Source organism: Spironucleus salmonicida, chromosome 1 (genome assembly GCF_000497125.1).
Source record: "Spironucleus salmonicida strain ATCC 50377 chromosome 1, whole genome shotgun sequence".
Lineage (NCBI taxonomy): Eukaryota > Fornicata > Diplomonadida > Hexamitidae > Spironucleus > Spironucleus salmonicida.
Window position 1 is genome coordinate 992,479 of NC_090596.1, and position 26,043 is coordinate 1,018,521.

At 35.1% G+C, this 26,043-nt stretch overlaps 19 protein-coding genes and 1 non-coding gene across 20 annotated transcripts; 12 read left to right on the top strand and 8 right to left on the bottom strand. All coding sequences in view use genetic code 6, as the record gives it.

Moving 5' to 3' along the window:
• Positions 1-218: 218 nt before the first annotated feature.
• SS50377_20662 (uncharacterized protein) lies at positions 219-1,220 on the top strand (the record flags this gene model as incomplete). Its single annotated transcript, XM_067904602.1, has 1 exon — positions 219-1,220. One exon carries the CDS (start codon positions 219-221, stop codon positions 1,218-1,220), a length of 1,002 nt encoding a protein of 333 aa, XP_067768084.1.
• A 1,182-nt stretch (positions 1,221-2,402) lies between these two features.
• Positions 2,403-4,031, top strand: SS50377_20663 (uncharacterized protein; the record flags this gene model as incomplete). Its single annotated transcript, XM_067904603.1, has 1 exon — positions 2,403-4,031. The coding sequence occupies one exon, from the start codon at positions 2,403-2,405 to the stop codon at positions 4,029-4,031; it is 1,629 nt and encodes a 542-aa protein (XP_067768085.1).
• A 275-nt stretch (positions 4,032-4,306) lies between these two features.
• On the top strand, positions 4,307-4,585 carry SS50377_20664 (uncharacterized protein; the record flags this gene model as incomplete). Its single annotated transcript, XM_067904604.1, has 1 exon — positions 4,307-4,585. The coding sequence occupies one exon, from the start codon at positions 4,307-4,309 to the stop codon at positions 4,583-4,585; it is 279 nt and encodes a 92-aa protein (XP_067768086.1).
• A 450-nt stretch (positions 4,586-5,035) lies between these two features.
• SS50377_20665 (uncharacterized protein) lies at positions 5,036-5,323 on the top strand (the record flags this gene model as incomplete). The annotated part of the gene is made up of 1 exon (XM_067904605.1): positions 5,036-5,323. The coding sequence occupies one exon, from the start codon at positions 5,036-5,038 to the stop codon at positions 5,321-5,323; it is 288 nt and encodes a 95-aa protein (XP_067768087.1).
• Positions 5,324-5,502: 179 nt separating this feature from the next.
• SS50377_20666 (uncharacterized protein) lies at positions 5,503-5,745 on the top strand (the record flags this gene model as incomplete). Its single annotated transcript, XM_067904606.1, has 1 exon — positions 5,503-5,745. The coding sequence occupies one exon, from the start codon at positions 5,503-5,505 to the stop codon at positions 5,743-5,745; it is 243 nt and encodes an 80-aa protein (XP_067768088.1).
• A 292-nt stretch (positions 5,746-6,037) lies between these two features.
• Positions 6,038-7,483, bottom strand: SS50377_20667 (Phenylalanyl-tRNA synthetase alpha chain; the record flags this gene model as incomplete). The annotated part of the gene is made up of 1 exon (XM_067904607.1): positions 6,038-7,483. One exon carries the CDS (start codon positions 7,481-7,483, stop codon positions 6,038-6,040), a length of 1,446 nt encoding a protein of 481 aa, XP_067768089.1.
• A 266-nt stretch (positions 7,484-7,749) lies between these two features.
• On the top strand, positions 7,750-8,493 carry SS50377_20668 (uncharacterized protein; the record flags this gene model as incomplete). Its single annotated transcript, XM_067904608.1, has 1 exon — positions 7,750-8,493. The coding sequence occupies one exon, from the start codon at positions 7,750-7,752 to the stop codon at positions 8,491-8,493; it is 744 nt and encodes a 247-aa protein (XP_067768090.1).
• Positions 8,494-13,148: 4,655 nt separating this feature from the next.
• Positions 13,149-13,883, top strand: SS50377_20669 (uncharacterized protein; the record flags this gene model as incomplete). The annotated part of the gene is made up of 1 exon (XM_067904609.1): positions 13,149-13,883. One exon carries the CDS (start codon positions 13,149-13,151, stop codon positions 13,881-13,883), a length of 735 nt encoding a protein of 244 aa, XP_067768091.1.
• Positions 13,884-13,922: 39 nt separating this feature from the next.
• On the top strand, positions 13,923-14,594 carry SS50377_20670 (uncharacterized protein; the record flags this gene model as incomplete). Its single annotated transcript, XM_067904610.1, has 1 exon — positions 13,923-14,594. The coding sequence occupies one exon, from the start codon at positions 13,923-13,925 to the stop codon at positions 14,592-14,594; it is 672 nt and encodes a 223-aa protein (XP_067768092.1).
• A 60-nt stretch (positions 14,595-14,654) lies between these two features.
• SS50377_20671 (uncharacterized protein) lies at positions 14,655-15,116 on the top strand (the record flags this gene model as incomplete). The annotated part of the gene is made up of 1 exon (XM_067904611.1): positions 14,655-15,116. One exon carries the CDS (start codon positions 14,655-14,657, stop codon positions 15,114-15,116), a length of 462 nt encoding a protein of 153 aa, XP_067768093.1.
• An 11-nt stretch (positions 15,117-15,127) lies between these two features.
• Positions 15,128-15,445, bottom strand: SS50377_20672 (uncharacterized protein; the record flags this gene model as incomplete). Its single annotated transcript, XM_067904612.1, has 1 exon — positions 15,128-15,445. The coding sequence occupies one exon, from the start codon at positions 15,443-15,445 to the stop codon at positions 15,128-15,130; it is 318 nt and encodes a 105-aa protein (XP_067768094.1).
• Positions 15,446-16,346: 901 nt separating this feature from the next.
• On the bottom strand, positions 16,347-16,919 carry SS50377_20673 (uncharacterized protein; the record flags this gene model as incomplete). Its single annotated transcript, XM_067904613.1, has 1 exon — positions 16,347-16,919. One exon carries the CDS (start codon positions 16,917-16,919, stop codon positions 16,347-16,349), a length of 573 nt encoding a protein of 190 aa, XP_067768095.1.
• A 175-nt stretch (positions 16,920-17,094) lies between these two features.
• Positions 17,095-17,289, bottom strand: SS50377_20674 (uncharacterized protein; the record flags this gene model as incomplete). Its single annotated transcript, XM_067904614.1, has 1 exon — positions 17,095-17,289. One exon carries the CDS (start codon positions 17,287-17,289, stop codon positions 17,095-17,097), a length of 195 nt encoding a protein of 64 aa, XP_067768096.1.
• A 360-nt stretch (positions 17,290-17,649) lies between these two features.
• Positions 17,650-18,423, bottom strand: SS50377_20675 (uncharacterized protein; the record flags this gene model as incomplete). The annotated part of the gene is made up of 1 exon (XM_067904615.1): positions 17,650-18,423. One exon carries the CDS (start codon positions 18,421-18,423, stop codon positions 17,650-17,652), a length of 774 nt encoding a protein of 257 aa, XP_067768097.1.
• A 33-nt stretch (positions 18,424-18,456) lies between these two features.
• On the bottom strand, positions 18,457-18,527 carry SS50377_t20009. The gene has a single exon. It is a non-coding gene; the product is annotated as a tRNA-His (tRNA).
• Positions 18,528-18,911: 384 nt separating this feature from the next.
• On the top strand, positions 18,912-19,298 carry SS50377_20676 (uncharacterized protein; the record flags this gene model as incomplete). The annotated part of the gene is made up of 1 exon (XM_067904616.1): positions 18,912-19,298. One exon carries the CDS (start codon positions 18,912-18,914, stop codon positions 19,296-19,298), a length of 387 nt encoding a protein of 128 aa, XP_067768098.1.
• Positions 19,299-19,310: 12 nt separating this feature from the next.
• Positions 19,311-20,654, bottom strand: SS50377_20677 (uncharacterized protein; the record flags this gene model as incomplete). Its single annotated transcript, XM_067904617.1, has 1 exon — positions 19,311-20,654. The coding sequence occupies one exon, from the start codon at positions 20,652-20,654 to the stop codon at positions 19,311-19,313; it is 1,344 nt and encodes a 447-aa protein (XP_067768099.1).
• Positions 20,655-22,216: 1,562 nt separating this feature from the next.
• On the top strand, positions 22,217-23,845 carry SS50377_20678 (uncharacterized protein; the record flags this gene model as incomplete). Its single annotated transcript, XM_067904618.1, has 1 exon — positions 22,217-23,845. The coding sequence occupies one exon, from the start codon at positions 22,217-22,219 to the stop codon at positions 23,843-23,845; it is 1,629 nt and encodes a 542-aa protein (XP_067768100.1).
• Positions 23,846-24,058: 213 nt separating this feature from the next.
• SS50377_20679 (uncharacterized protein) lies at positions 24,059-25,687 on the top strand (the record flags this gene model as incomplete). Its single annotated transcript, XM_067904619.1, has 1 exon — positions 24,059-25,687. One exon carries the CDS (start codon positions 24,059-24,061, stop codon positions 25,685-25,687), a length of 1,629 nt encoding a protein of 542 aa, XP_067768101.1.
• Positions 25,688-25,707: 20 nt separating this feature from the next.
• Positions 25,708-26,022, bottom strand: SS50377_20680 (uncharacterized protein; the record flags this gene model as incomplete). The annotated part of the gene is made up of 1 exon (XM_067904620.1): positions 25,708-26,022. The coding sequence occupies one exon, from the start codon at positions 26,020-26,022 to the stop codon at positions 25,708-25,710; it is 315 nt and encodes a 104-aa protein (XP_067768102.1).
• Between the last annotated feature and the right edge of the window lie 21 nt (positions 26,023-26,043).

Below are 26,043 nucleotides of genomic sequence, written 5' to 3' on the forward strand. Positions count from 1 at the left end.
CTAGATCCATAAATTCCCATTAATAAAAATATCATAGTATAACAAAATTAATGTTGTTATTATGATTAGTCGATTTTTCTTTAAATTTAAGAAAAAGAATGTATATATTTAAGATAAAGTATCGCATAGAATGTATTTAAAACTTATTAACCCTAAATTTGTTATATACTAGTTATTATATATTTATATTATATTTTAATAATACTATTTGTCTGAAAATGAATCTTTCATATGCAACAATGTCACTAATTTCTAAGTCTAAACTCAAATAATCAGCGTGCTCTACACTATCATTACAGTCATCCAGTTATTAGCAAAATATGACAAAATCACATAATTTAGAAAATTCATAGCGTGGTGTAAAAGAAAATTTTAAGAAACCAAAAAAACGGCCTTTATCATAAGTATATTTTCCAGTTAATAATGATAATTTTTAATTACCTATTAATACTGCTTTTCAGCCACTTAATATGACAACAAATTTCAAGATTCCAAATTATTTAGAGTACCTTAGTTTGATGCATAAGCGTGCAGATTAAGTTCAACCAAATCAAATTAATATGTATTTCTTTAGCTAGTAATAGCGCACTGAATATCCAGAAGTCTTTGTTGCAGATCTAGATATTAATCAATAGGATCTTCTTTATGATCCCAAAATTGATAATCCTAGTAAATTATTGATTTAGTCAACAATCTAAAATGATTCAGATGAAAATATTAACTATATCATTTAAACAAATGATTTTAGACTTTTAAACAAATGTCCAACAACGATTTAATAAAAATCTTTTATAGATGCATAAACTACACTTATATTTGAAGATTTAAAAAATATTTAATAGAAAGATGATCTATCAGTAATATATGAAAAAGAATTCAATAATAATTATAAAGTATTTCATTAGTTTTCTGATACATATTCTTAATTTTAAATATATTTAAGTGCGATAAAATCTTAAGTATTTATAACAGAGCATGATGAATTTTTTGATTCAGTAAATATAATAAGTTCCATAAATTTGTCTCGTAACAGTAGTTTAGCTAATCTTTCATTCTCTAGAAATGGAAGCTATATGAAACTTGAACGACACATTGAACAAATTGAAAATGAAGCAGTAAAATAAAACTCTAATAAAACTGGAATAATGAAGTTTATTCTAAGGGAAGATGATGAAGATTGGAGAAGCTTTGTAGGGTGTGAGGTCGAAAAGAAGTAATGATATTATATCAATTCCATATTTACCGCTTTTATGGTCGTTATATTAAATATAATTGATAGTTCTATTATTAAACACTGTTTGAGTATATTATTTAGTTTTAGCCTCCAAATATTAGATATTTAGAAAATTAACAAATATAAGATAACTTCTAGATAACAAACATAAGTTACCTATAAGTTAAAATAAATTTTCAACTTTTATCTGCAATTTTTTCATATTATTATGAAATGCTAATATAAATAGCATAAATATAATTTATGCATTTGCAATTAGCAATGTTAATAAGTAAATGTGTAATAGATTTTGATTTTAATTTATAAATAAGCAAAAATTTCGAATTATTTAAAATGACATCAAATGATTTAAATATCAATATTCCTATTCGAATATGATATTATAAAAAATAGTATAAAATATACTATTATTTTAATTTTTTGAAGCGATTTTGAATAATTATTAATGAAAAGCAGCACTACAGCATAAAATTAGCATATGCATTAATTTACTTAATATGCTAAATTTCATACTATTGGAATAAGTTTTTATTTATGATTTTATACATGACCATAACAAAAATTTTATTAGATTTCAATAAAGATACTATATATTGTCAAAATAAACAACATTGTTTATTTAATAAATTTTATTAGATTAATATAATCTAACATTTTACTTTACTGTCTATTATTTGAGCAAACTAATTTCTTGATAGTATGTTAGTTTTTCATCAGTAGTTATAAATAATTTGACCAGATTAGGTTATGATTTTAGTTTATATTAATGTTTACCATTATTATTTTTAAAATTTACAAATACATATTTTTTGTAAAATCTCTTATTTTTTTATAGTGATTAATATAATACATTAAGATTTAAAAAGGATAATAATTAATGCATTTTTAAATATCGTTATATTTGTGGTTTTTACTTTATCGAGTATACTAAAGCTTTAACTATTATTATTATTTTCAAAATTGATTATTACAACGAAATGTATATGTTTAATTATATATTTAAGCGTTATTGTTAATATAAACTGAATATTTATTACAGCGAAATAATAAACAAACTCAATTTATCAAGATTATGATATATTTTATATAACATCTTATAATTGTACAATTTGGAAGCTGTGTAACTATTTTAAGTATAGGTAATTAGGTAATATTAAAATTCTTACAAATGCAGCTGGTCGTGGCAACGCTGACGACGGAGTTCATCTATACAAAGTACCAGACCAACCTCACGAACTGCTACTCCACGCAGACCACCATCCTGTACAACCGGAACATCAACCGCATCGTGGTCACCCTCGCCTCCGAGAACAACACGCAGTGCGCCGTCTTCCCGCAGGGCGTCGAGGCGCAGCTGGCCTTCCAGACCTCCGGGATCCCCATCCAGCGCATCCAGGTCGCGAACTTCTCCTACGCCAACACCACGGAGCTCGTGTTCGAGGGCGTCCCGGACATCGTCTCCGAGGAGTTCGTGGTGCTCAACGTGTACTCCTACGGCTATATCACAGAGCGCAGCATCTTCATCTTCCAGGAGCAGAAGTCCTCGCTCACGCAGTGCTTCGAGCCCTCCTCCACCGTGAACATCCACGTAGACAAGCTCATCGTCACCATGCACTCCACCAAGCTCTGCACCAACCAGTTTGACACGATAACGGATGGGGAAACGCCGCCTGTAACTATCGGGGAGCTGACCTCGGCGACGCTGAACGTCCAGGGGTCTATCTTCAGCCTAGAAGTCAAAACCTTCCAAGGCGATTACAAGAAAGGTGAGAAGCTGACCCTGGAAGTACCCCTCACCGGACCCCAATCCGAGCAGCTGCTGCTGATTGTCGCCCCCAACGCCACCGTGACCTTCGAATCGCTCCAGGGCGGCGCGGTCGTCACGTTCGACCACAACATCGGCGAGGTCACCAGCACGGGGATCGTAGTTGGCACCGACACCTTCTGGAACCCCGCGCAGAAGCCGCAGCTGGGCCTGTTTTAGGGCATCTACATGCTCAGAATGTAGTATAGTCCGAACATTGAAAAGCTCTAACCGTAAATCGATAAACTAAAATTTGACAACATTATGTACCGCATTTCCGGATTGGCCCCGAATGCTAGCAATGCGCAGTAAGTAACGATCTAGACGACCACTTTTGACAGAAAAATCCGTTTCCTCTCATTTACGTGCGATCAAGGCCGCCAGCTGGAAAGAAATCTTTGCATGAATTTTTACAATGTGGCCAATCAGATGAACGTCTCTACGACGATTTATCTTGATCTCATATTTCAGCTAGGGTCGATATACGTGCATATAGAGAAATCGGTCGTCGATATTCAGAACAAGATGATTTCGTCAGCAATTGCTAGCCTGGGCCACAATTAGGCCAAGCTTTAAATACTGTCTAAAATAGCTATTGAGATTCCACCCAACACGGAGCTAAAGGTAAAATTTACGGTTTTATAAAACTCTAATCCAGCTGATTTCGACGACCCAGCCCTGTCCTTTGAGGTCCAATAGACGGTGAGTGACGTACGGGAGCTAATTCGCTTTACGTGCGATTCAAAGTGCAAAATGTTGATGAAACGCCTGCAAGTTAACCATTTGGCCTTTTACTAGCTCGAGTCTAACCTATTAGATGGCGTAATTTTTGCAAATTCTATTTTCGATGACGATTATCTAATTATGGAAGGGATAATTATAGGGGCGTCTTTGATAGTTATTCTTGTTCTAGTGATCACAAGCATAATTGGCATGGTGTTACTAATGAAGCAGATGAAAAAATAGAGCAAGAGGAAGGCCAAAAAGCTATGAGGGAGTTTTTCATTCATTTTTGCATTATAGATATATAATAATGTGATATAAGGTGTTTTTAAGTTCAAAAACTGTGAGATAAAACTACAAGAGAAGGAGTTTTGATAAAACCTCTATATATTTAAAATTATAAGGACCTCGAGATTATAATTTAGGAAAGATCGGAAATGATGATAAATGACAATTAATATCCGTATATGATAAAAATTAAAAACTAATAATAACTTACACTATTAATATACTGATGTTTAGAGTATAATGTAAACTTAAAAATTATGGGGTCTGTTTCGTCGCTTGTAAATGAATCGGATTCATACTTAATTTAACTAGATCCTAAGCAGCTACCGTAGGCCAAAGTGTAATAATCATAACCGGTAACACCTAGCACAATAAGAAAAAATGTATCGTCTATGTTTTATGAACCTGTTAGTAAGCAACATAAAATGACATTAAGTAAGTCGCATAGTATTGTAATATAAAGAGAACTTCTAGAATAAAGTAATTTACGTCTAAATGTGCTTCTTGAAAATAGACTAAATGAGGAATCTGATTGACATAGTGCATTTGATTATAATATTAGCAATTATATGAATATTATATTCTATAATATGTAATAATTGGTTACTAAAAATATGAAGTAAAAATTAATAAATAATCATAGTTAATGAACAAATTAAGATAAAATAAGATATATTATTAAAATAATTAACCATAAAATACTAGATACTTAAAAAATTATCACTCAGTTAAAATGTTTAGTTTTGATACTACTATTTAGTACATATTTCATTATTTTTATTAGCTTTAATAATAAATAAGTTTTCGTTAGTTTAAGAATCTGAATGCGAAATATATTGTAAGTTTATAAATTATAATTATATTATAACTTTTAAAAATATATTTGATAATAACACTTAAAAACGATATTTATATTTTGTTGGAAGCTATACAATTGTTATTATAATCTATAAACTAATTATATGAATAACTTTAGATTTATTAAAATGGGATCAGGATAAATTAACCTGGCCTCAGCAGATGAATTTTTACTAGGATAAGATAAGCAAATTCCTAAAGATTTAATTAAAACATAATCGGCCTTGTCTGTGGTGCAAAATAATGTTCCAAAAATTTAATCAAGGTAGCATATTTCTGAGAGCTAGTTATTATAGGTTGGTTAAATGTTTTAGAGTATAAGAATTTACTAGCCTTTTATTATCCCAGAGATCGATATAATGAAAGAGAATAGTTTACATTTAAGCGATTTATTGAATAAAAGTTGTGATTTATGAACAATAAATGTGTGAATATTTTATAATAATTATATATCAATATTAAATGTGTTATATACAATTAAAAATTTCTTGATTTATTATTCATATAGACTGAAATCTATTTTCAGATTTTTGAAATTTATATTCAGATATTGATTTAATTATTATTAAATGGTAGATATGATTCTATTTTTAAAATGAAAAAGAATATTGAGTCTTTTAGTCTTGGAAAGAAGAGACTTAGGAATTCTCAAAGTTTAAATAGCTTATCCATTGATAATAAGTTTTCTATAATAAGTGATTATAAGAATTAACATTGTGATAAAGAAACAGTTAAAAAATTGAGCATGCAGGAATAGGAAACTATAAGAGACATGCTCTCTCGGATCCGGTTAATTCAAGATAATAAACGAAAAAGAAGACATGAACATGTTGAATGATTCTATGATATTTAAACTTTTATTTTTTAGTTTTACTGCTAAATAGCAAATAATATTTCTGTTATTGATATGTTATTATTATCATAATAAACATACATTATTAAATTATAGGTTAATTTAGAGTATAGTTGTATATATTTACTACTAAATTTCAGTAGAATTAATGTTAATGTGGTAAAATAATTTATAGGTAATAAGAATTTTTAAATATATTTCAACACAAATTTAGCAATTATAAAGTTATCAATTTTTAAACACTAATTCAATTAACTCTAAGCCTGCAAACAATAGATCACTCCAACCCAGGTTCCACACAATCACAAATCATGTCCAAGTCGCATGCTGGCCCGATAAGATCACGAATATTGTTAATACCATATTTGATCATGGTTGGCCTCTCTAGACTAAGTCCCCACGCAATACACTAGACTTCAGGCCCAAATCCCATAGTTCTAAGCATTTCTGGCCTGAACATACCAGAATTACCTACCTCGATCCATTTATTAAGCCCAGGATGATGGCAGAATATCTCCATACTAGGCTCAGTGTACGGGTTGTAAGTGGGCTTGAAGCGCACATTTTCCATACCTAATTCCTTGAAAAATGCCTTAATCGTGCCCATCAAGTCCCTTAATGACACATTTACATCGCAAATGAACCCCTCAACTTGATGGAACTCACAAAGATGAGTGGCATCCAACGTCTCATTTCTGAAGACCCTGTCAATAGAAAATGACTTAATGGGCTTGAAAGTTCCGTTTTTATAGTCCTGCGCCAATTCATATAGCCTACGAGCGCTCACAGCTGTTGTATGAGTCCTGAGCAGATTTTTGCAAGTTTCCTTGTCGTCAAAAATATATTTGTAGCCAGCCTCGTGGGCTGCTTTTACAGCCTCAAAGTAGCTTTTATCGACGTTGCGCAAATCGAAATCTGCGTACTTACCTGCTACGAAAAACGTATCGTGCATGTCACGTGCAGGGTGCTGCTGCGGCTGGAAGAGCGCATCGAAGTTCCAGAATGAGGATTCGAGGTAGTTGGCCGTTTTCATCTACTGGAAGCCCATTCCTGTGAGGATAGCGATAAACTGCGTCCGGAACTTGAGCAGAGGATGCAAAGCACCCACTGACACAGGTTTCCCCCGTGCATTGAAATTTAGCGGCTTGAAACGCAACGCCTCAGCACCCTCCTAGGTCAAGTGCGCCTGTGTCAACTCCGACTCAAAAGCGATGCCAAATTCTTAGAATTTGGGCCCAGCAGTGATCAGGAAATGTTTTGTGGTGATATCCTACAGGAGTTTCGATTTTTTGAGAGCCGAAATGTCCTTCTCAGTGAGTTAATCTAGGCTGTTCAACTAGGTCTGGACATCATCTGGAGTATTAGGGGTTTACTACAAAACCATTGGATCGGTCTTGCCAGCCGTCGTGTCGAGACGGATCAGCTTTCGGCGCAGGGCTCCTGGCGCGGCTGCTGCGAACTAGCACATTGACTTATTTTTTGGGGTTTCCACCTCCTTATAGAGGCGAAATTCAGGTGTTCCATACTATGCGGCCTCCTGACCTAATTTGGTGAGCTCAGTTGTTGTTTTGGTGACAAGTTATGCGCTCAGGATTTCTCTAGATTCCAGTGATTTCAGAGCCGGAATAATATCGGTATGTGGCATATTAAGTTGTTGTGCTGCATTCAGGCAGGTGGACTGTCCAAGTTTGATGAAGTTGTAGAGTAGCGTTTAGATATCCATTGATGAAATGAAAAGGAGTGGAAATAATTAGGTTAACATAGCAAATACATATATAATTTATATAATATATTTTTGAACTTTGACAAAACTGCTAAATTGTAAATGACTGATTAGTACCAGATTTCTTAGGTAGAAATGTTCAATATTTTGCAGATAATTCAGATTTTGCTTTGTGGTTAGCCAGGGCTGACATTTGTGACAATAGAAATATTTACGGCAAGGAATGCATTTATACTATATTATATAATATTAAACTTAAATTAAAAATGCGATAAGTTTTAAATCACGCAAATGACGTTTCTAGTTCAATATCATCGAATATATCGCTTACCGAAGACGATTTACTCATTCAAACCCCCAGAAATCTCAAATACAAGTCGCCAATCGTCGCGCACAACGACAAGTACTTAAGACAGCGAATCTACGATTTAGAGCATGAAAATTTTCATCTCAAGCAGCAAAACGACCATTTAACGTCTGCTGTGCTCAAGCACAGCTTCCTGAGCGCCGTCCAGCCCCCCACGACGGAGCTGGACCGCCTCTACGCGCAGAACGGCGCTCTGCTGTCAGAAGTCACAGAGCTGCAGGCCCTGGTGGCGTCCAAAAACGAGCAGCTGAATCTCATGAAATCGGAGCTGGCCGGCGGCTAGTTTTAGCGCGTGAAACAGCACTATTTGGGGCCCGAAATGCGGTACAAATTTGCCGAGAAAATGGACGAATCCGAGCTCATTTCGCGCGGCTGCGATGCGATTTTTGGGCCAAAATTTACAAAATTCGGAAAAATCGGAAAATTCGACCCGGAAACGCAAATCCGGGCAGCTCCCGCTAAAGAAAGCGGCGGGATCGACGCCGTTCTCAGCGGGATCGACGCGCAGCTGAAAAGCGGCTAATGGGGCGATGTGGAGCGGGAATGTCAAGTGGAGCATAAACTTGAACTCGAACTCGAACAGGACGCAGCTGATATAAGGCAAATACGCGCAGAATACGGCCCCTGGTAGGACGAGTTTTGAGCGTTCGTGAAAATTCGTGTTCTCACTGGAAAATTCGTGTTCTCAAAGTAGTAAATTCGTGTTCTTAAGTAGTAAATTCGTGTTCTCAAAGTAGTAAATTCGTGTTCTTAAGTAGTAAATTCGTGTTCTCAAAGTAGTAAATTCGTGTTCTCAAAGTAGTAAATTCGTGTTCTTAAGTAGTAAATTCGTGTTCTCAAAGTAGTAAATTCGTGTTCTCAAAGTAGTAAATTCGTGTTCTTAAGTAGTAAATTCGTGTTCTTAAGTAGTAAATTCGTGTTCTCAAAGTAGTAAATTCGTGTTCTTAAAGTAGTAAATTCGTGTTCTCAAAGTAGTAAATTCGTGTTCTTAAGTAGTAAATTCGTGTTCTCAAAGTAGTAAATTCGTGTTCTTAAGTAGTAAATTCGTGTTCTTAAGTAGTAAATTCGTGTTCTTAAAGTAGTAAATTCGTGTTCTCAAAGTAGTAAATTCGTGTTCTTAAGTAGTAAATTCGTGTTCTCAAAGTAGTAAATTCGTGTTCTTAAGTAGTAAATTCGTGTTCTTAAGTAGTAAATTCGTGTTCTTAAGTAGTAAATTCGTGTTCTCAAAGTAGTAAATTCGTGTTCTTAAAGTAGTAAATTCGTGTTCTCAAAGTAGTAAATTCGTGTTCTTAAGTAGTAAATTCGTGTTCTCAAAGTAGTAAATTCGTGTTCTTAAAGTAGTAAATTCGTGTTCTCAAAGTAGTAAATTCGTGTTCTTAAGTAGTAAATTCGTGTTCTCAAAGTAGTAAATTCGTGTTCTTAAGTAGTAAATTCGTGTTCTCAAAGTAGTAAATTCGTGTTCTCAAAGTAGTAAATTCGTGTTCTTAAGTAGTAAATTCGTGTTCTCAAAGTAGTAAATTCGTGTTCTCAAAGTAGTAAATTCGTGTTCTTAAGTAGTAAATTCGTGTTCTCAAAGTAGTAAATTCGTGTTCTTAAGTAGTAAATTCGTGTTCTTAAGTAGTAAATTCGTGTTCTCAAAGTAGTAAATTCGTGTTCTTAAGTAGTAAATTCGTGTTCTCAAAGTAGTAAATTCGTGTTCTTAAGTAGTAAATTCGTGTTCTTAAGTAGTAAATTCGTGTTCTTAAGTAGTAAATTCGTGTTCTCAAAGTAGTAAATTCGTGTTCTTAAAGTAGTAAATTCGTGTTCTTAAGTAGTAAATTCGTGTTCTCAAAGTAGTAAATTCGTGTTCTCACTGGAAAATTCGTGTTCTCAAAGTAGTAAATTCGTGTTCTCAAAGTAGTAAATTCGTGTTCTCAAAGTAGTAAATTCGTGTTCTTAAGTAGTAAATTCGTGTTCTTAAGTAGTAAATTCGTGTTCTCAAAGTAGTAAATTCGTGTTCTTAAGTAGTAAATTCGTGTTCTCAAAGTAGTAAATTCGTGTTCTTAAGTAGTAAATTCGTGTTCTCAAAGTAGTAAATTCGTGTTCTCAAAGTAGTAAATTCGTGTTCTTAAAGTAGTAAATTCGTGTTCTCACTGGAAAATTCGTGTTCTCAAAGTAGTAAATTCGTGTTCTCAAAGTAGTAAATTCGTGTTCTCAAAGTAGTAAATTCGTGTTCTTAAGTAGTAAATTCGTGTTCTTAAGTAGTAAATTCGTGTTCTTAAAGTAGTAAATTCGTGTTCTTAAGTAGTAAATTCGTGTTCTCACTGGAAAATTCGTGTTCTCAAAGTAGTAAATTCGTGTTCTCAAAGTAGTAAATTCGTGTTCTTAAGTAGTAAATTCGTGTTCTTAAGTAGTAAATTCGTGTTCTCAAAGTAGTAAATTCGTGTTCTTAAGTAGTAAATTCGTGTTCTTAAAGTAGTAAATTCGTGTTCTTAAGTAGTAAATTCGTGTTCTCAAAGTAGTAAATTCGTGTTCTCAAAGTAGTAAATTCGTGTTCTTAAGTAGTAAATTCGTGTTCTCAAAGTAGTAAATTCGTGTTCTTAAGTAGTAAATTCGTGTTCTCAAAGTAGTAAATTCGTGTTCTTAAAGTAGTAAATTCGTGTTCTCAAAGTAGTAAATTCGTGTTCTTAAGTAGTAAATTCGTGTTCTCAAAGTAGTAAATTCGTGTTCTTAAGTAGTAAATTCGTGTTCTCAAAGTAGTAAATTCGTGTTCTTAAAGTAGTAAATTCGTGTTCTCAAAGTAGTAAATTCGTGTTCTTAAAGTAGTAAATTCGTGTTCTCAAAGTAGTAAATTCGTGTTCTTAAGTAGTAAATTCGTGTTCTCAAAGTAGTAAATTCGTGTTCTTAAAGTAGTAAATTCGTGTTCTCAAAGTAGTAAATTCGTGTTCTTAAAGTAGTAAATTCGTGTTCTTAAAGTAGTAAATTCGTGTTCTTAAAGTAGTAAATTCGTGTTCTTAAAGTAGTAAATTCGTGTTCTCAAAGTAGTAAATTCGTGTTCTTAAGTAGTAAATTCGTGTTCTCACTGGAAAATTCGTGTTCTCAAAGTAGTAAATTCGTGTTCTTAAGTAGTAAATTCGTGTTCTCAAAGTAGTAAATTCGTGTTCTCAAAGTAGTAAATTCGTGTTCTCAAAGTAGTAAATTCGTGTTCTTAAGTAGTAAATTCGTGTTCTCAAAGTAGTAAATTCGTGTTCTCAAAGTAGTAAATTCGTGTTCTCAAAGTAGTAAATTCGTGTTCTTAAGTAGTAAATTCGTGTTCTCAAAGTAGTAAATTCGTGTTCTCAAAGTAGTAAATTCGTGTTCTCAAAGTAGTAAATTCGTGTTCTTAAGTAGTAAATTCGTGTTCTTAAGTAGTAAATTCGTGTTCTCAAAGTAGTAAATTCGTGTTCTTAAAGTAGTAAATTCGTGTTCTCAAAGTAGTAAATTCGTGTTCTTAAGTAGTAAATTCGTGTTCTCAAAGTAGTAAATTCGTGTTCTCACTGGAAAATTCGTGTTCTCAAAGTAGTAAATTCGTGTTCTCAAAGTAGTAAATTCGTGTTCTTAAGTAGTAAATTCGTGTTCTCAAAGTAGTAAATTCGTGTTCTCAAAGTAGTAAATTCGTGTTCTTAAGTAGTAAATTCGTGTTCTCAAAGTAGTAAATTCGTGTTCTCAAAGTAGTAAATTCGTGTTCTTAAGTAGTAAATTCGTGTTCTTAAGTAGTAAATTCGTGTTCTCAAAGTAGTAAATTCGTGTTCTTAAAGTAGTAAATTCGTGTTCTCAAAGTAGTAAATTCGTGTTCTTAAGTAGTAAATTCGTGTTCTCAAAGTAGTAAATTCGTGTTCTTAAGTAGTAAATTCGTGTTCTCAAAGTAGTAAATTCGTGTTCTTAAAGTAGTAAATTCGTGTTCTCAAAGTAGTAAATTCGTGTTCTTAAGTAGTAAATTCGTGTTCTCAAAGTAGTAAATTCGTGTTCTTAAGTAGTAAATTCGTGTTCTCAAAGTAGTAAATTCGTGTTCTCACTGGAAAATTCGTGTTCTCAAAGTAGTAAATTCGTGTTCTCAAAGTAGTAAATTCGTGTTCTTAAGTAGTAAATTCGTGTTCTCAAAGTAGTAAATTCGTGTTCTCAAAGTAGTAAATTCGTGTTCTTAAGTAGTAAATTCGTGTTCTCAAAGTAGTAAATTCGTGTTCTCAAAGTAGTAAATTCGTGTTCTTAAGTAGTAAATTCGTGTTCTTAAGTAGTAAATTCGTGTTCTCAAAGTAGTAAATTCGTGTTCTCAAAGTAGTAAATTCGTGTTCTTAAGTAGTAAATTCGTGTTCTCAAAGTAGTAAATTCGTGTTCTCAAAGTAGTAAATTCGTGTTCTTAAGTAGTAAATTCGTGTTCTCAAAGTAGTAAATTCGTGTTCTCAAAGTAGTAAATTCGTGTTCTCAAAGTAGTAAATTCGTGTTCTCAAAGTAGTAAATTCGTGTTCTCAAAGTAGTAAATTCGTGTTCTTAAGTAGTAAATTCGTGTTCTCAAAGTAGTAAATTCGTGTTCTCAAAGTAGTAAATTCGTGTTCTCAAAGTAGTAAATTCGTGTTCTTAAGTAGTAAATTCGTGTTCTCAAAGTAGTAAATTCGTGTTCTCAAAGTAGTAAATTCGTGTTCTCAAAGTAGTAAATTCGTGTTCTCAAAGTAGTAAATTCGTGTTCTTAAGTAGTAAATTCGTGTTCTCAAAGTAGTAAATTCGTGTTCTCAAAGTAGTAAATTCGTGTTCTTAAGTAGTAAATTCGTGTTCTCAAAGTAGTAAATTCGTGTTCTCAAAGTAGTAAATTCGTGTTCTCAAAGTAGTAAATTCGTGTTCTTAAAGTAGTAAATTCGTGTTCTCAAAGTAGTAAATTCGTGTTCTCAAAGTAGTAAATTCGTGTTCTTAAGTAGTAAATTCGTGTTCTCAAAGTAGTAAATTCGTGTTCTCAAAGTAGTAAATTCGTGTTCTCAAAGTAGTAAATTCGTGTTCTTAAAGTAGTAAATTCGTGTTCTCAAGATACTAATTTCACGCTCTCAAGATACTAATTTCACGCTCTCAAGATACTAATTTCACGCTCTCAAGATACTAATTTCACGCTCTCAAGATACTAATTTCACGCTCTCAAGATACTAATTTCACGCTCTCAAGATACTAATTTCACGCTCTCAAGATACTAATTTCACGCTCTCAAGATACTAACTTTTACACCCCAATTCGCCCGAATTCGCGATTTCCGGCTCGCGTTCTCGTCGTCGAAATTGAAATTTTCACTGCCTGCAAATGCGCCGCTTTTTGGGTCATTGCGAGATGCTGAGCGCCTCGTTCGCCTTCTAATGCGCGTCTCCAGAAAAGCTGTTTTTGCGCTTTAAATTGCGCAAAAATATGTCCTAAAAGGCGCAATTTCAGCCCCACTTCATTGCTCATTTCTGTGTTTTAACTGATATAAGCGTCCCGGGAGAGTCAAAATTTCCGCTCCAGAACGTCAAAATTTCTGAAAATCGCAGAATTTTGCCCCGCGACGCCCTGGACGCAGAAACGTTGTTTTGGACGTATTCCAGATATTGGATTATCGGCGTAAAGCCCGATTTCTGCGCAAACTGGCCTGTTACTTTCTTGAGCTGCTCGATTTGGCCTCTAAGGGTATGCGCTCGCACAACTTTTGAAATTGAATTTGGTTTTCCACTCCTTTTTGTATACTTTAGTTTTTCAGTTTCTCGATTTCGGCCTAAAATTCATTTTTGGCGATGCGAATTTCTGCAGTTTGCAGTTTTGCGTCGCTGGCTTTCTAGGCCGAAAATTCGCTTTATTTTGTCGTTCAGTTTCTGCGTTAAAAGAATAGTGTTTTCGTGGTTCGGGTTGATATAAGGGTTAGTCGTGTTTTTCAGCTGTACGATAAGCGCTGATGCGGTGGTAATAGTGGGCTTAAGTGATAACTGGTTTAGTTGCAAATCAGAAAATTCTGGCATTTTCCAAAAATATGTATTATAATATATAATAATGTTATAGAATTTTTGATAATACTTTATATACCAATAATAAATCTACATTTCTCGAATGGACTATTCGCAAGAGTTGTAGAAGCTGTACCCTGAGCTAGAGATTTAGAATGGTATTCTATACATGACATATTTGATCAAAAATGGAGCATAACCACCTAAAAGATTTATCTTTGACACTTCATTATTATCTAGTGAAAAAGTAGTATAGATGAATCTGCGAGCAGTTGTAAAGACTGTAGAATTAGTATTAAACTAGCAGCTAGAATAACTTAATGTTAAGGAGCCAGACTTCAATAAATTCTCATTTGCTGTTTTATAGACCGGTTCGTTTTTATAAACAAAAGACGAATAGATTTCAGCTTAGATATCCGAAAAACTAAATGAAGTAGCGAAAATAGAGTTCGCAGTTTAACAAAAATAAGTATTGAAGACAGTAGATTAGGAAAATCTTCTGCACGAAGAAGAAAAAGTAGAAACATAAAAGTTAGTATAAAAGCCATCTAAAGATTACAATTAATGGGATAAAACTGATCTAATTAGTTACATTACCATGTTAGAGTCAACTAATTTAGAATTGAGCGAATAATTGAAATAAAAATCATAAGAGTCAGAAAATCATTAGAATAAATTAAATGCATTGTTAGAGGTTAGAAGAAGAGAAAACTTCGTCCCTGATATTACTAAAAAAGGTGAAGGAGAAAAAAGAAAATTTTTGTTTTGGCTCTGAACATTATTTCCATTTATTATTTATATTCTATTTATATTCACTTAAAATAAAGTTGTTAAAATGTAATAATAATTCTGTTCAACCAAAGATTTTTAAAAGTGTGTTTTTCCACACCAAGGCACCCAATAAAATATTTTCCCTGATTCTGATGACGATACTGTGTTAATTAAAAATATTTAGCCTGTGCAACTTGAAGACTACTTGATTTTATCATAATAAATGAAAATAACACTAAAGTAACGAGTTTCAGTTCCACAACAGATATAAAATAAAGAATATAATAAAAATATGCTAAAATGCTCATTCTAACCTCGAATTTTTCACAACAATCCCGAGAAGCTCTTAGACGCTAGGTATATAACCACTGGTACAATTTACGATGAAAATTCATATAAGAGGTACTTGAAACTGCAATTACAGGTTGAAAAGCAATAAAAAAATGCCATATATGAACAAGATTTCGAAAGCTGTTAATTCAAGAAACTAGCTAAGATCAAGCGGAAATTGATTAAGCATAAGTGATGTAACTAATATCATTCTTCTAAATCGTCGTAAAAGTCAATTTATGACATCAGACTTAAAATAGGCTAAAAACTCATCCGGCTGTCCTTCTAAAATTTCATTGAAGAAGATAACTGTCCAGAAAATAACTCCATAGACTTTATCGAGGCTGAAAGTGTCAGATTCGAATAAACTGGAGATAGCTCCACAAGGTCTAGGTGATCAATAAGATCCTCGCTGAACAAGTTTATTTTTTCAGTTTATAAATGTGTAAGACCTGTTTTTCTCTTTTTCAGCATCATAACCGGTACTTCAGGTATTGATTTTATCTGTTAACTACCACACCCCATTTTATAAAAATAAAAGGGGATTATTATCTATATAATAAATAATTAAAATATGCGTTTACACAGTAAATGTAGATAAATACATCAGATGTAATAAAAATATTCAGTAAAAATAATTGTGAATAACATGGATTATACCATTAATATAATACTTTTGAATAATTAAACGACTGTAGAGTTATTTAGATAAAACTATCGATTATATTTTATGTCTCACTAATCAAAAATTTAGTATGTTTACGCTCAATATCTGAGAATAAATTACTACAGTTCTTATGCAAATGTATCCTTATCATCAAATGCGTAAATTTTATTATGTATAAAATTCACCAATTCTCTAATCCATTGATATGAAACTAACATACAAATAGGAATCTACACTATCATTAATGAACAAATTAACGTAAAGAATGTAAGTTTTCTGAGGTTAAACTTACAATTATTATAGAAAACTAAACAAAAATTCGAGCATATTAATCTTTAATGGACAAATTTACTGTGTAATTTACCTGTGTCTTAAATTTATCAGGAAATTGGTAATAAATTTGTCAAATTAACTAAATTTCAAATTATATGATTATTTTTCTTAAAAATTATTATAGAATAAACTGCATAGCTATAAGTTTACTAATCATTTACTAGATGAGAATTTTAAAATTTATTTCTAAAACACGACAGATCGCATATTAACATACAATTAGTAAATTAGCTTACCTATATTTAATTACTTAACTAAGAAATATCAGCTTTTATTTCTAAATAACTAGTTAAATGATCTCCTTAAATAATTCTACCTAGCTGTTAAATAGAAATTTTTAATCGTTTAAAGACAATCTTTACCAATATTATATTAATTTACCAAACTTAACCCAAAATATCATACTCAATCACTCAAGCACCGACATCATATCTAAAAAACTGGCCTAATATCAGTAAGGGGATCAAACAGCTAGTCCTCGTCTTTAATTCTTGTGCCATAATACATCCGTGCCTTACTGCACACTTTCAGCTGTGCCAGGACGTTTTCTGCTACATAATGACAATTGTTTCCGGATAGCGTGTAGTCGCCCTGGCGTTGGCTAATTGAAGCAAATTTCTAGGCCACATACTGTACATTGTACGATACAACGGGAACCTGGTAGGTTTCAGTGTAGAGCCATTTGAAGTTCCCGTAGCTCCACGATGTTTTCCCGCGTTTATTCCACTCACCCGTGACATGATGCACCATTATGGGCTGTTTTTCGCAAAATTCAACGTAGTATGCTAATCCACGCGTTGTTTCCAAAATTAATCCTGTGTGCGATATGAGACACGTTTGAAACGGAATCGCCTAGATACGACGTGTGGTTTGCGTGATCTTAGTGACAAGGCCAGAACAGAACTGATCTAGAGTGCAGAACTCTGCATTATTTTTGCTACCCTGCAGCTTTTGCTCCGACTACTAAATCAATTCTAAGATTGATTCAGGTTTATCCATTTTATATATATCATTATTATATATATATATATATATATATATAATATAAAATAAATTATTATTCAATTGCAACTTGAGAATAATTTTATAATAATTATAGATGAGCAATTTAGAATTAATAGCTTTTGCTTCTTTACTAATCTCTACAAAACTATCAGGATGATTTCTAATTCTTTCACTACAAATATCCAATTGTTCCGCGTGTTCGGCAACCCTAGTATGATTCCTTTTTGTAGGACCTGATCTCTGCGTGCTTCTCAGCTATCAGGTCCATAAGGCTGAAACTCCTTTGCTGCTGTTACTTGACTGCTTTTGTTTCGCTTTTTTGAGATGGAAAATCGAATGTCCGTAATATTAGTTAGGCGGTCATTTCTGAAGAGAGTGAATTACTTTATTTACCTATAAAATATAAGTTTGGCTAGTTTCTGAAATAGGATACAGGTTTACAATACATTGTGATTTATATATACAAATATTAATGTCTCGATATACAGGTTAAACCTCCCTTTTAAATAATTAATTCTTATATATAAAATTAGTTTTTAGTTTTACATGTATTTTTATATAATGATATAATAATCTAATTTTACTCTTTTAAAATTCACCGTAGAATTTTATTCATATTATACCTTATATATACTTAATAGAACTTTTCCATCCATATATTATAATTCATATAATTATTATATATTTTAATACAAAATATTCTTTCAAATCCACAGCGCAGTTCTCACGTGACCTTCTTCCCCACCTCCCTCTCCCTCTCCCTCCCACTAACACTCTCCCTCCCACTAACACTCCCACTCCCACTAACCTCCACATTTGTCGTGGAGCTCGCAATGCGGTTCTCGCTGAGCTGGAGCGAGTAGATGATCTTGAGCGAGTGGGGCCCCAGGACGCTCGGATCCGCGTAGATCTCCTCGACTTTGCGCTGCGTGCAGTCGCGCAGCGCGCGCCGGTGGGCGTCGATGAGCTCCAAAAGCGCCGTTTTGTAGGCCGCGAAGGCCGCGAAAATGCGCGTCCGCGCCGCCGCCAGCAGCTCGTCCGCGCGCAGTTCGTACGTCTTGGCCGTCAGGAACAGCGCCGCGAGCCGCGCCCGCGCCGTGAAAAGGCGGTCCTGCAGCGCGATCGAGAGCTCCTGGAACTGGAAAAGGCCGCCGCTCGAACGGGTCAGTTCGGGCAGCTCAGCGTAGTTCTCGACGGTTTTGAGACTCGCAATTTCAGAATTTAATTGGTCGCGGACGGACTCGAACTGTCGCTCGTAGATGGTTGTAAAATCACCGATTGATGCCACCTACCGGTCTACCAATTCCTTTAGTTAAGAAAAGGTAGTAGAAATGGTCTTATGAGTATGTGGGGGGAAAGTGCGGCGTGCACGGATGGGGTGGCCTTGGAGATGTGCTATATTGCATGAGGTCTTGATTAAGGTTATTTGGAGTTCTTTGAGCGCCTGGGCGCGTTTTGGAAAGTTTTAGACGAGCTGGATTAATTGCTTTGCCTCCATTGTAAGGGTTGGGTACGGCTTCGTAGGAAAATGTGCCGAAACCGAGAATTGAACTCAGACCAGTCGGACCACAACCGACTGTACTACCATTATACTATTTCAGCTTGTTAAAAACAAGCATGTTTAAATATACTAGAAAAGTAGTGTTAATGATAAGTTGAGAATTACGTAATTTAATATAGTTATTCTGTTTAAGTGTTTTCAAAGTATTCAATTTATATATATTTTTCATCTGAAATAAGGGAAAATATAGTTTAATCATTACAATACTAATTAAATTCGAAGTTGAGTGTTAGTATAATTTATATTTGCAAAATACCATTTCTAAGGTTAGTTAAATTAGAAACTACATCTATATAGTATAACTAGTAGTTAAATATTATATAAATTATACTTTATTTAATCACTCTACAATATTGTTTTTATTGTTGTTTATTTTTGTTTTATAGTAATTATAACGATATTTCTATCCTTGATAAAACTGAAATATGTCTGAAGATAAATTTATTCGCCATGTAACAAGAGTTTTAAAGAAACAAGCCAGATGTGAGTAATATTAACTACCTGAATAGTTAGTATAGGCAATCAATTCTTTGCCTTCCGATGAAAGGTTAATTCTATTTTCTCAACTTAAGCAGAAATTTAAAAGTCCTGAGTCAAAAATAATGAATTATTCATTTTAACTGAAATACAGTAGTGATATTTAGAATAAATCAAAAATTCGTGAAGCTGTATAGAGTCTTTACTTGAAAAAGAAGTCAGTAGACGAAATAAAAATAATTATTTGGAATGAATTTGGTCAACCAAATATATTTAAAGGAATTTTGAACAAATTTATCTGGAATGTAATCTAAACGTTAGAGAGTGTCTAGTGAGCATAAATAATATCATTCTTGCTTGTCATCTTCACCTTAAAGGATGAGACCAGCAATAATTGCTAAAACAGCATTTAAAAATAAGCAGATACTCCAAACACTATTAAATATATCAAATTTTCTAGTTTCAACTCTATCAACATGAGCATGGACTCTTTAAACTAAATTAACTCTATTAAATCCATCGATATCAAGATCAACTGACACTGAGTAAGAGCGAGAAAAATCAGGGACCATTAGTGCATAAAGTGTTCCGTTTTAAATTTAAACAAAATTAACAGCAAATTAAGATTAAATAAATAATTCTTCTGCCTATAAATGTACATACTTATATGACTAATTTAACACTTAACGTATACAAAAATCATAATTATTTTTGAAACTTGAAATTTATTTTTTCATAACAGATGTATGATTTGAATTATTAAGAGTCAAAAACCCTAAAGTTTAAACCATTTAATCAAATGAATCATATGCTTCAAATATTTTAGCTCTCCAGACTTTCCCCTATAGTTCTTAAACATTAAGTTTAATGAGAACTAAATTACCCTCTCTTACTTTGTTGTTAGAAGGAATAGACAAATCTAAACGTTTAATACAAGCTTGAGTACTTAAAGACTCATGTGACCAATCTAAAACTCTTACAAGATTTTTACGCATAGAAAACCAAGATATAATATCATAAGTAAATGGTATATTTTAATTAGCGTTAATAAAAATCTCCGAGGTACCAATATAAACAACTCTAGCATTATTTTAAATTCCCCTGAATGCTCCACACATTACTTAGTTTGATGATTCATAAATATTAAAAAGTTTTTAGTTAGGGTTCTTAAAATTTTAAGTTATTGTACGATAAGATGTAACTGGAGTAATATTATATTGCGTAATCACATTCTATGTAAAAATAGGAATGTTAGCTTATAACTTGTTTTATTTTAAACCTAATTTATTTAACAAGAATTTAATTTCTGATGAAGAAGCAATAAGTAATGATGCACCTGGATAAGGTTCAAACTATTTACCAAAAATTCCCTTCTTTTCAGTAAAAAATAAGGTCTCTTTTTCAAAATTAGAGGAACGAGAAAAATCAGGATCATCTTATCCATCAACAAAACGTGCTATTTGTTCTTATTACTGTCTATTCAAATAAGAGGCATCTCCTAAAATAATAATATGGGAAAACTGTGGTGCACCTTCATTAAAAAATTATGGTAGGACTACTCCTTCTAACATTTAGATTTTAGTGATATTCATTTCTGTTCCACTTAAAATTTAGCTAAAATCCTCAATGTCTTCCCCATTATGTAACAATAAAACCGAATTAGGCAAATATGCTGACAAAGCAAATAACATATTGAGGAGTGGGATCAAATAGATACATTACTATTATATAATATACAATAAGAGAAAAATATCTCATATTCTTTATACAAAGTATTAATTAATGCTCCAAATAAAATTAAACACTATCTATCAGTCTTTAAGACGACCACAAAAATCGGATTTAAACTTTTTGATCCTACTATTAACATTTTTTGTTTTAAAATCTTCGAATACCATACTCTCAAAATCATTCAGAGGAACTACTTTCCGTATTGTATTTTAATTACTTAAAATTGGACGTATTGACTTTAATTTTTGCTCCTCTTATTCGAGAGTTTCTGAAGTAACCATATTCACTAATTTTGATTGCTTTGTTTATTAAAAATGTGTAGTTGATGATTTTCTTAGTTTATTATTATATTACAAAGAGGAACAGAGTTACTTTGAAGATGGTTATGACTATGGACGTGTTGGAGAATGAAAACGTGGCTTGTACATTTTTAATTATTTGTAAAAAGGAAATTAATAGGAATTTATACTATAATATTATATTGTTTTTGTTTTATAGTAACTTAGTAAATCATATAATTTTTTAATAAGTTTCAGTTTAGCGCTAAGTATACACTTACAGTTTAAAAAACAAATTTAAAACTTCTTTAAGAAAATACGTAACATTTTAATGATTTTATTTTTATAGGATGATGGATTTAGTTGGAAAAGTTAGTTTATGACATCTTAATTTTTACTATTTGTAAAATTTGTTTTTATACCTTTAATCTAAAATTAGTTATTGAAAACAAAATTAAAACGACATTAAATGAGAAAATAGATTTATTTAACAATTTCATTAATAAAAGTTTACTAAATTATAACAGTTATAATATGATATTCCTTTAATAGTAACATTTCGAAGTTATTGCAACTAACCAATAATAAATTATAATAATTAAAAATCATATATAGTTACTATATATTATGCTTTAACAAAGAAGATTGCGTTTCTGAAAAAGTTACTTATTCTAAGAATAAAGTACATCCTTTATTTGGAAATCTTTATATTTTAAATCCTTGTGGATTTATTTCTCTGGTACTCCATATTAATAAGTAGTTAATTTATTAAAAAATATATCTTTTAATAATATAAAACTTAAGTATACATATACATAATTAAATTTTTATATTCGTTTTAAATTAACATTAAAACATATGTATTTTATTATAGTAAATATCACTACGCTATTATTTTAATATATAACTATAAGTTACATAGGGTTTATCACCTCTTACTATAAAACAAATATTCACAGTAATTGTTTGATATGTAGTTTGATCTTTTTAATTTAATAATTACTAATAGTGGTATATAAATTTTATCTCAATATATTATTATAATACTATATCCTAATTTATACATCTATTTTTCTTTTTGAACAGTGAATATTTAGTACTATCATATATATAAATGGTGTATAATCAAATAATCATGAAATAAATACACGAGTATTAAAATTTAGATACACTGTAAAAAATAATTTAACTACTATCTAATTAAGCGTTAATATGCGTCACATGATTTAACTATCATTTTACAAATGCAGCTGGTCGTGGCAACGCTGACGACGGAGTTCATCTACACGAAGTACCAGACCAACCTCACGAACTGCTACTCCACGCAGACCACCATACTCTACAACCGGAACATCAACCGCATCGTGGTCACCCTCGCCTCCGAGAACAACACGCAGTGCGCCGTCTTCCCGCAGGGCGTCGAGGCGCAGCTGGCCTTCCAGAAGTCTGGTATCCCCATCCAGCGCATCCAGGTCGCGAACTTCTCCTACGCCAACACCACGGAGCTCGTGTTCGAGGGCGTCCCGGACATCGCCTCCGAGGAGTTCGTGGTGCTCAACGTGTACTCCTACGGCTACATCACGGAGCGCAGCATCTTCATCTTCCAGGAGCAGAAGTCCTCGCTCACGCAGTGCTTCGAGCCCTCCTCCACCGTGAACATCCACGAGACCAAGCTCATCGTCACCATGCACTCCACCAAGCTCTGCACCAACCAGTTTGACACGATAACGGATGGGGCAACGCCGCCTGTAACTATCGGGGAGCTGACCTCGGCGACGCTGAACGTCCAGGGGTCTATCTTCAGCCTAGAAGTCAAAACCTTCCAAGACGATTACAAGAAAGGTGAGAAGCTGACCCTGGAAGTAACCCTCACCGGACCCCAATCCGAGCAGCTGCTGCTGATTGTCGCCCCCAACGCCACCGTGACCTTCGAGTCGCTCCAGGGCGGCGCGGTCGTCACGTTCGACCACAACATCGGCGAGGTCACCAGCACGGGGATCGTAGTTGGCGACGACACCTTCTGGAACCCCGCGCAGAAGCCGCAGCTGGGCCTGTTTTAGGGCATCTACATGCTCAGAATGTAGTATAGTCCGAACATTGCGAACCTCTAAACGGACATCGAAAAACTCAAATTCGACAACATTATGTACAGAATCACAGGATTATCCCCAAATTCGAGGAATGCGTAATAAATTACTATACAGACGACAGTTTTCGACGAAAATCTCCGTTTCATCGCCTTTGCGTGCAATCAAGGCCGCAAACTAGAAAGATAGCTTTGTATGGACTTCTACAACGTCGCCAGCACCCCAGGTATATCAACTTCGCTCTATCTCGATATTATCTTCCAGCTCGGATCGCAGTACGTCCACATCGAGAAATAGAACGTGGAGATTTAAGTCAAACAGATTTCTGCATCAGTCGTGAGCGTAGGGCATAAAGAAGCCTACATTTAGGTTATGTCAAAAAGCCACTTCCCGATTCCACCGAATTCGATGCTAAAGGTGAAATTCACCGTTTTGTAAAATTCGAATTCAGCTCCCTTTGAGGATCCAGCTCTAACATTTGAAGTCAGTCAAGCTGTAAGCACTATTCTAGCTCCGATCCGTTTTGCCTGCAACGAAAAGTGCATGACGCTGATGAGTAGAGTCCAGAGCTACGACGACGCGTTTTACCAGCTGGAGCTTAGCTTGCTACCTGGGGTAATCTTTGGAGACCTCATTTTCGAGGACGACTACAGGGTAGTTTAGGGCGTTGTGATGGGCATTTCTCTACTGGTAATAGCCATCCTGATCGTAACCAGCATCATAGGGATCGTTTTGCTCATGAAGCAGATGAAGAAGCAGAGCAAGAGGAAGGCCAAGAAGCTGTGATACTATTTTTTCAATAAATTTATTTTCATATATTTTAGGAAGGGTGTGAAATATTATTGATAGTTGATACACTTAATTAATACATCTATATTAATGTAAAAACAAAAAACATATAATACGTCAAAAAATAACAATTAATTCCATTACTAAACATAAGATATATTTTTATTTATTAATATTATTCAAATAAAATACATCAAACCAAATTTATAAATGCAGCTGGTCGTGGCAACGCTGACGACGGAGTTCATCTACACGAAGTACCAGACCAACCTCACGAACTGCTACTCCACGCAGACCACCATACTCTACAACCGGAACATCAACCGCATCGTGGTCACCCTCGCCTCCGAGAACAACACGCAGTGCGCCGTCTTCCCGCAGGGCGTCGAGGCGCAGCTGGCCTTCCAGAAGTCTGGTATCCCCATCCAGCGCATCCAGGTCGCGAACTTCTCCTACGCCAACACCACGGAGCTCGTGTTCGAGGGCGTCCCGGACATCGCCTCCGAGGAGTTCGTGGTGCTCAACGTGTACTCCTACGGCTACATCACGGAGCGCAGCATCTTCATCTTCCAGGAGCAGAAGTCCTCGCTCACGCAGTGCTTCGAGCCCTCCTCCACCGTGAACATCCACGAGACCAAGCTCATCGTCACCATGCACTCCACCAAGCTCTGCACCAACCAGTTTGACACGATAACGGATGGGGCAACGCCGCCTGTAACTATCGGGGAGCTGACCTCGGCGACGCTGAACGTCCAGGGGTCTATCTTCAGCCTAGAAGTCAAAACCTTCCAAGACGATTACAAGAAAGGTGAGAAGCTGACCCTGGAAGTAACCCTCACCGGACCCCAATCCGAGCAGCTGCTGCTGATTGTCGCCCCCAACGCCACCGTGACCTTCGAGTCGCTCCAGGGCGGCGCGGTCGTCACGTTCGACCACAACATCGGCGAGGTCACCAGCACGGGGTTCGTATCGGGAACCGACACCTTCTGGAACCCAGCGCAGAAGCCCCAGCTGGGCCTGTTTTAGGGCATCTACATGCTCAGAATGTAGTATAGTCCGAACATTGCGAACCTCTAAACGGACATCGAAAAACTCAAATTTGACAACATCATGTACCGGATTTCCGGAATAGCCCCAAATGCTAGTAATGCGCAGTAAGTAACGATCTCGACAAGCACTTTTGACAGAAATATTAGGTTTCTGTCGTTCACGTGCAACCAGGGTCGTGAGCTGGAGAGAAAACTCTGTCTGGACTTCTACGACATCGCAAACACCCCAGATATATCAACGTCGATCTATCTTGATATTATCTTCCAGCTCGGATCGCAGTACGTCCACATCGAGAAGCAGAGTGTGGAGATTCAAAATAAGGAAGTCTCCGCGGTGGTGACCAGCTTAGGCTACAAGCAAGCCAAAATCCAGGTTTTTTCTACAGTCGCGTTTAATATTACACCTAATTCTGTTCTGAATATCAAGTTCACGGTTTTCTAGAACTCTGATCCCACTCCATTCGATGACACAAAGTTATCTTTCGAGGTTCAACAAAAGGTCAACACTCTCAGAGAGCCAATAGGCTTCCCCTGCGATGTGAAATGCATCATGCTCATTAAGCGTGTTTAGAGCAACCCGGAAGCGTTTTACGAACTGGAGCTTAGCCTGCTGCCTGGGGTAATCTTTGCAAATTTCATTTTCGAGGACGACTACAGGGTAGTTTAGGGCGTTGTGATGGGCATTTCTCTGCTGGTAATAGCCATCCTGGTCGTAACCAGCATCATAGGGATCGTTTTGCTCATGAAGCAGATGAAGAAGCAGAGCAAGAGGAAGGCCAAGAAGCTCTGAGTGATCGGGTTCGTACGCTGTCAGTCGAAGAGGATGTCCTCCAGGTCGATGGTTCCGCGTTGTGCGCTGGTGCTGAAGGCGTGCAGCAGCTGGCGCGGCGGTGCCGTCACGGCCACGGAGGGCCGTCTGGTGGCAGGGTGGAGCAGCTACTAGGGAGTCGGGGGCCGCTGGCTGGGAAGCGGCTGGCGGCTGTCCCGCTGCGCCCGGAGCTGCGCCAGGTAGTCCGCCTTGACGGGTCGCGGGGCTGGCTGGGGGCGCCGGGGCTCGAGCTGCTGGGCGGAGGCGGTCTGGCGGCCGCGGAAGGCATTGCGCAGCGTGACGGGGCAGACGTGCATTTTCGCGGGTACGGTAATATA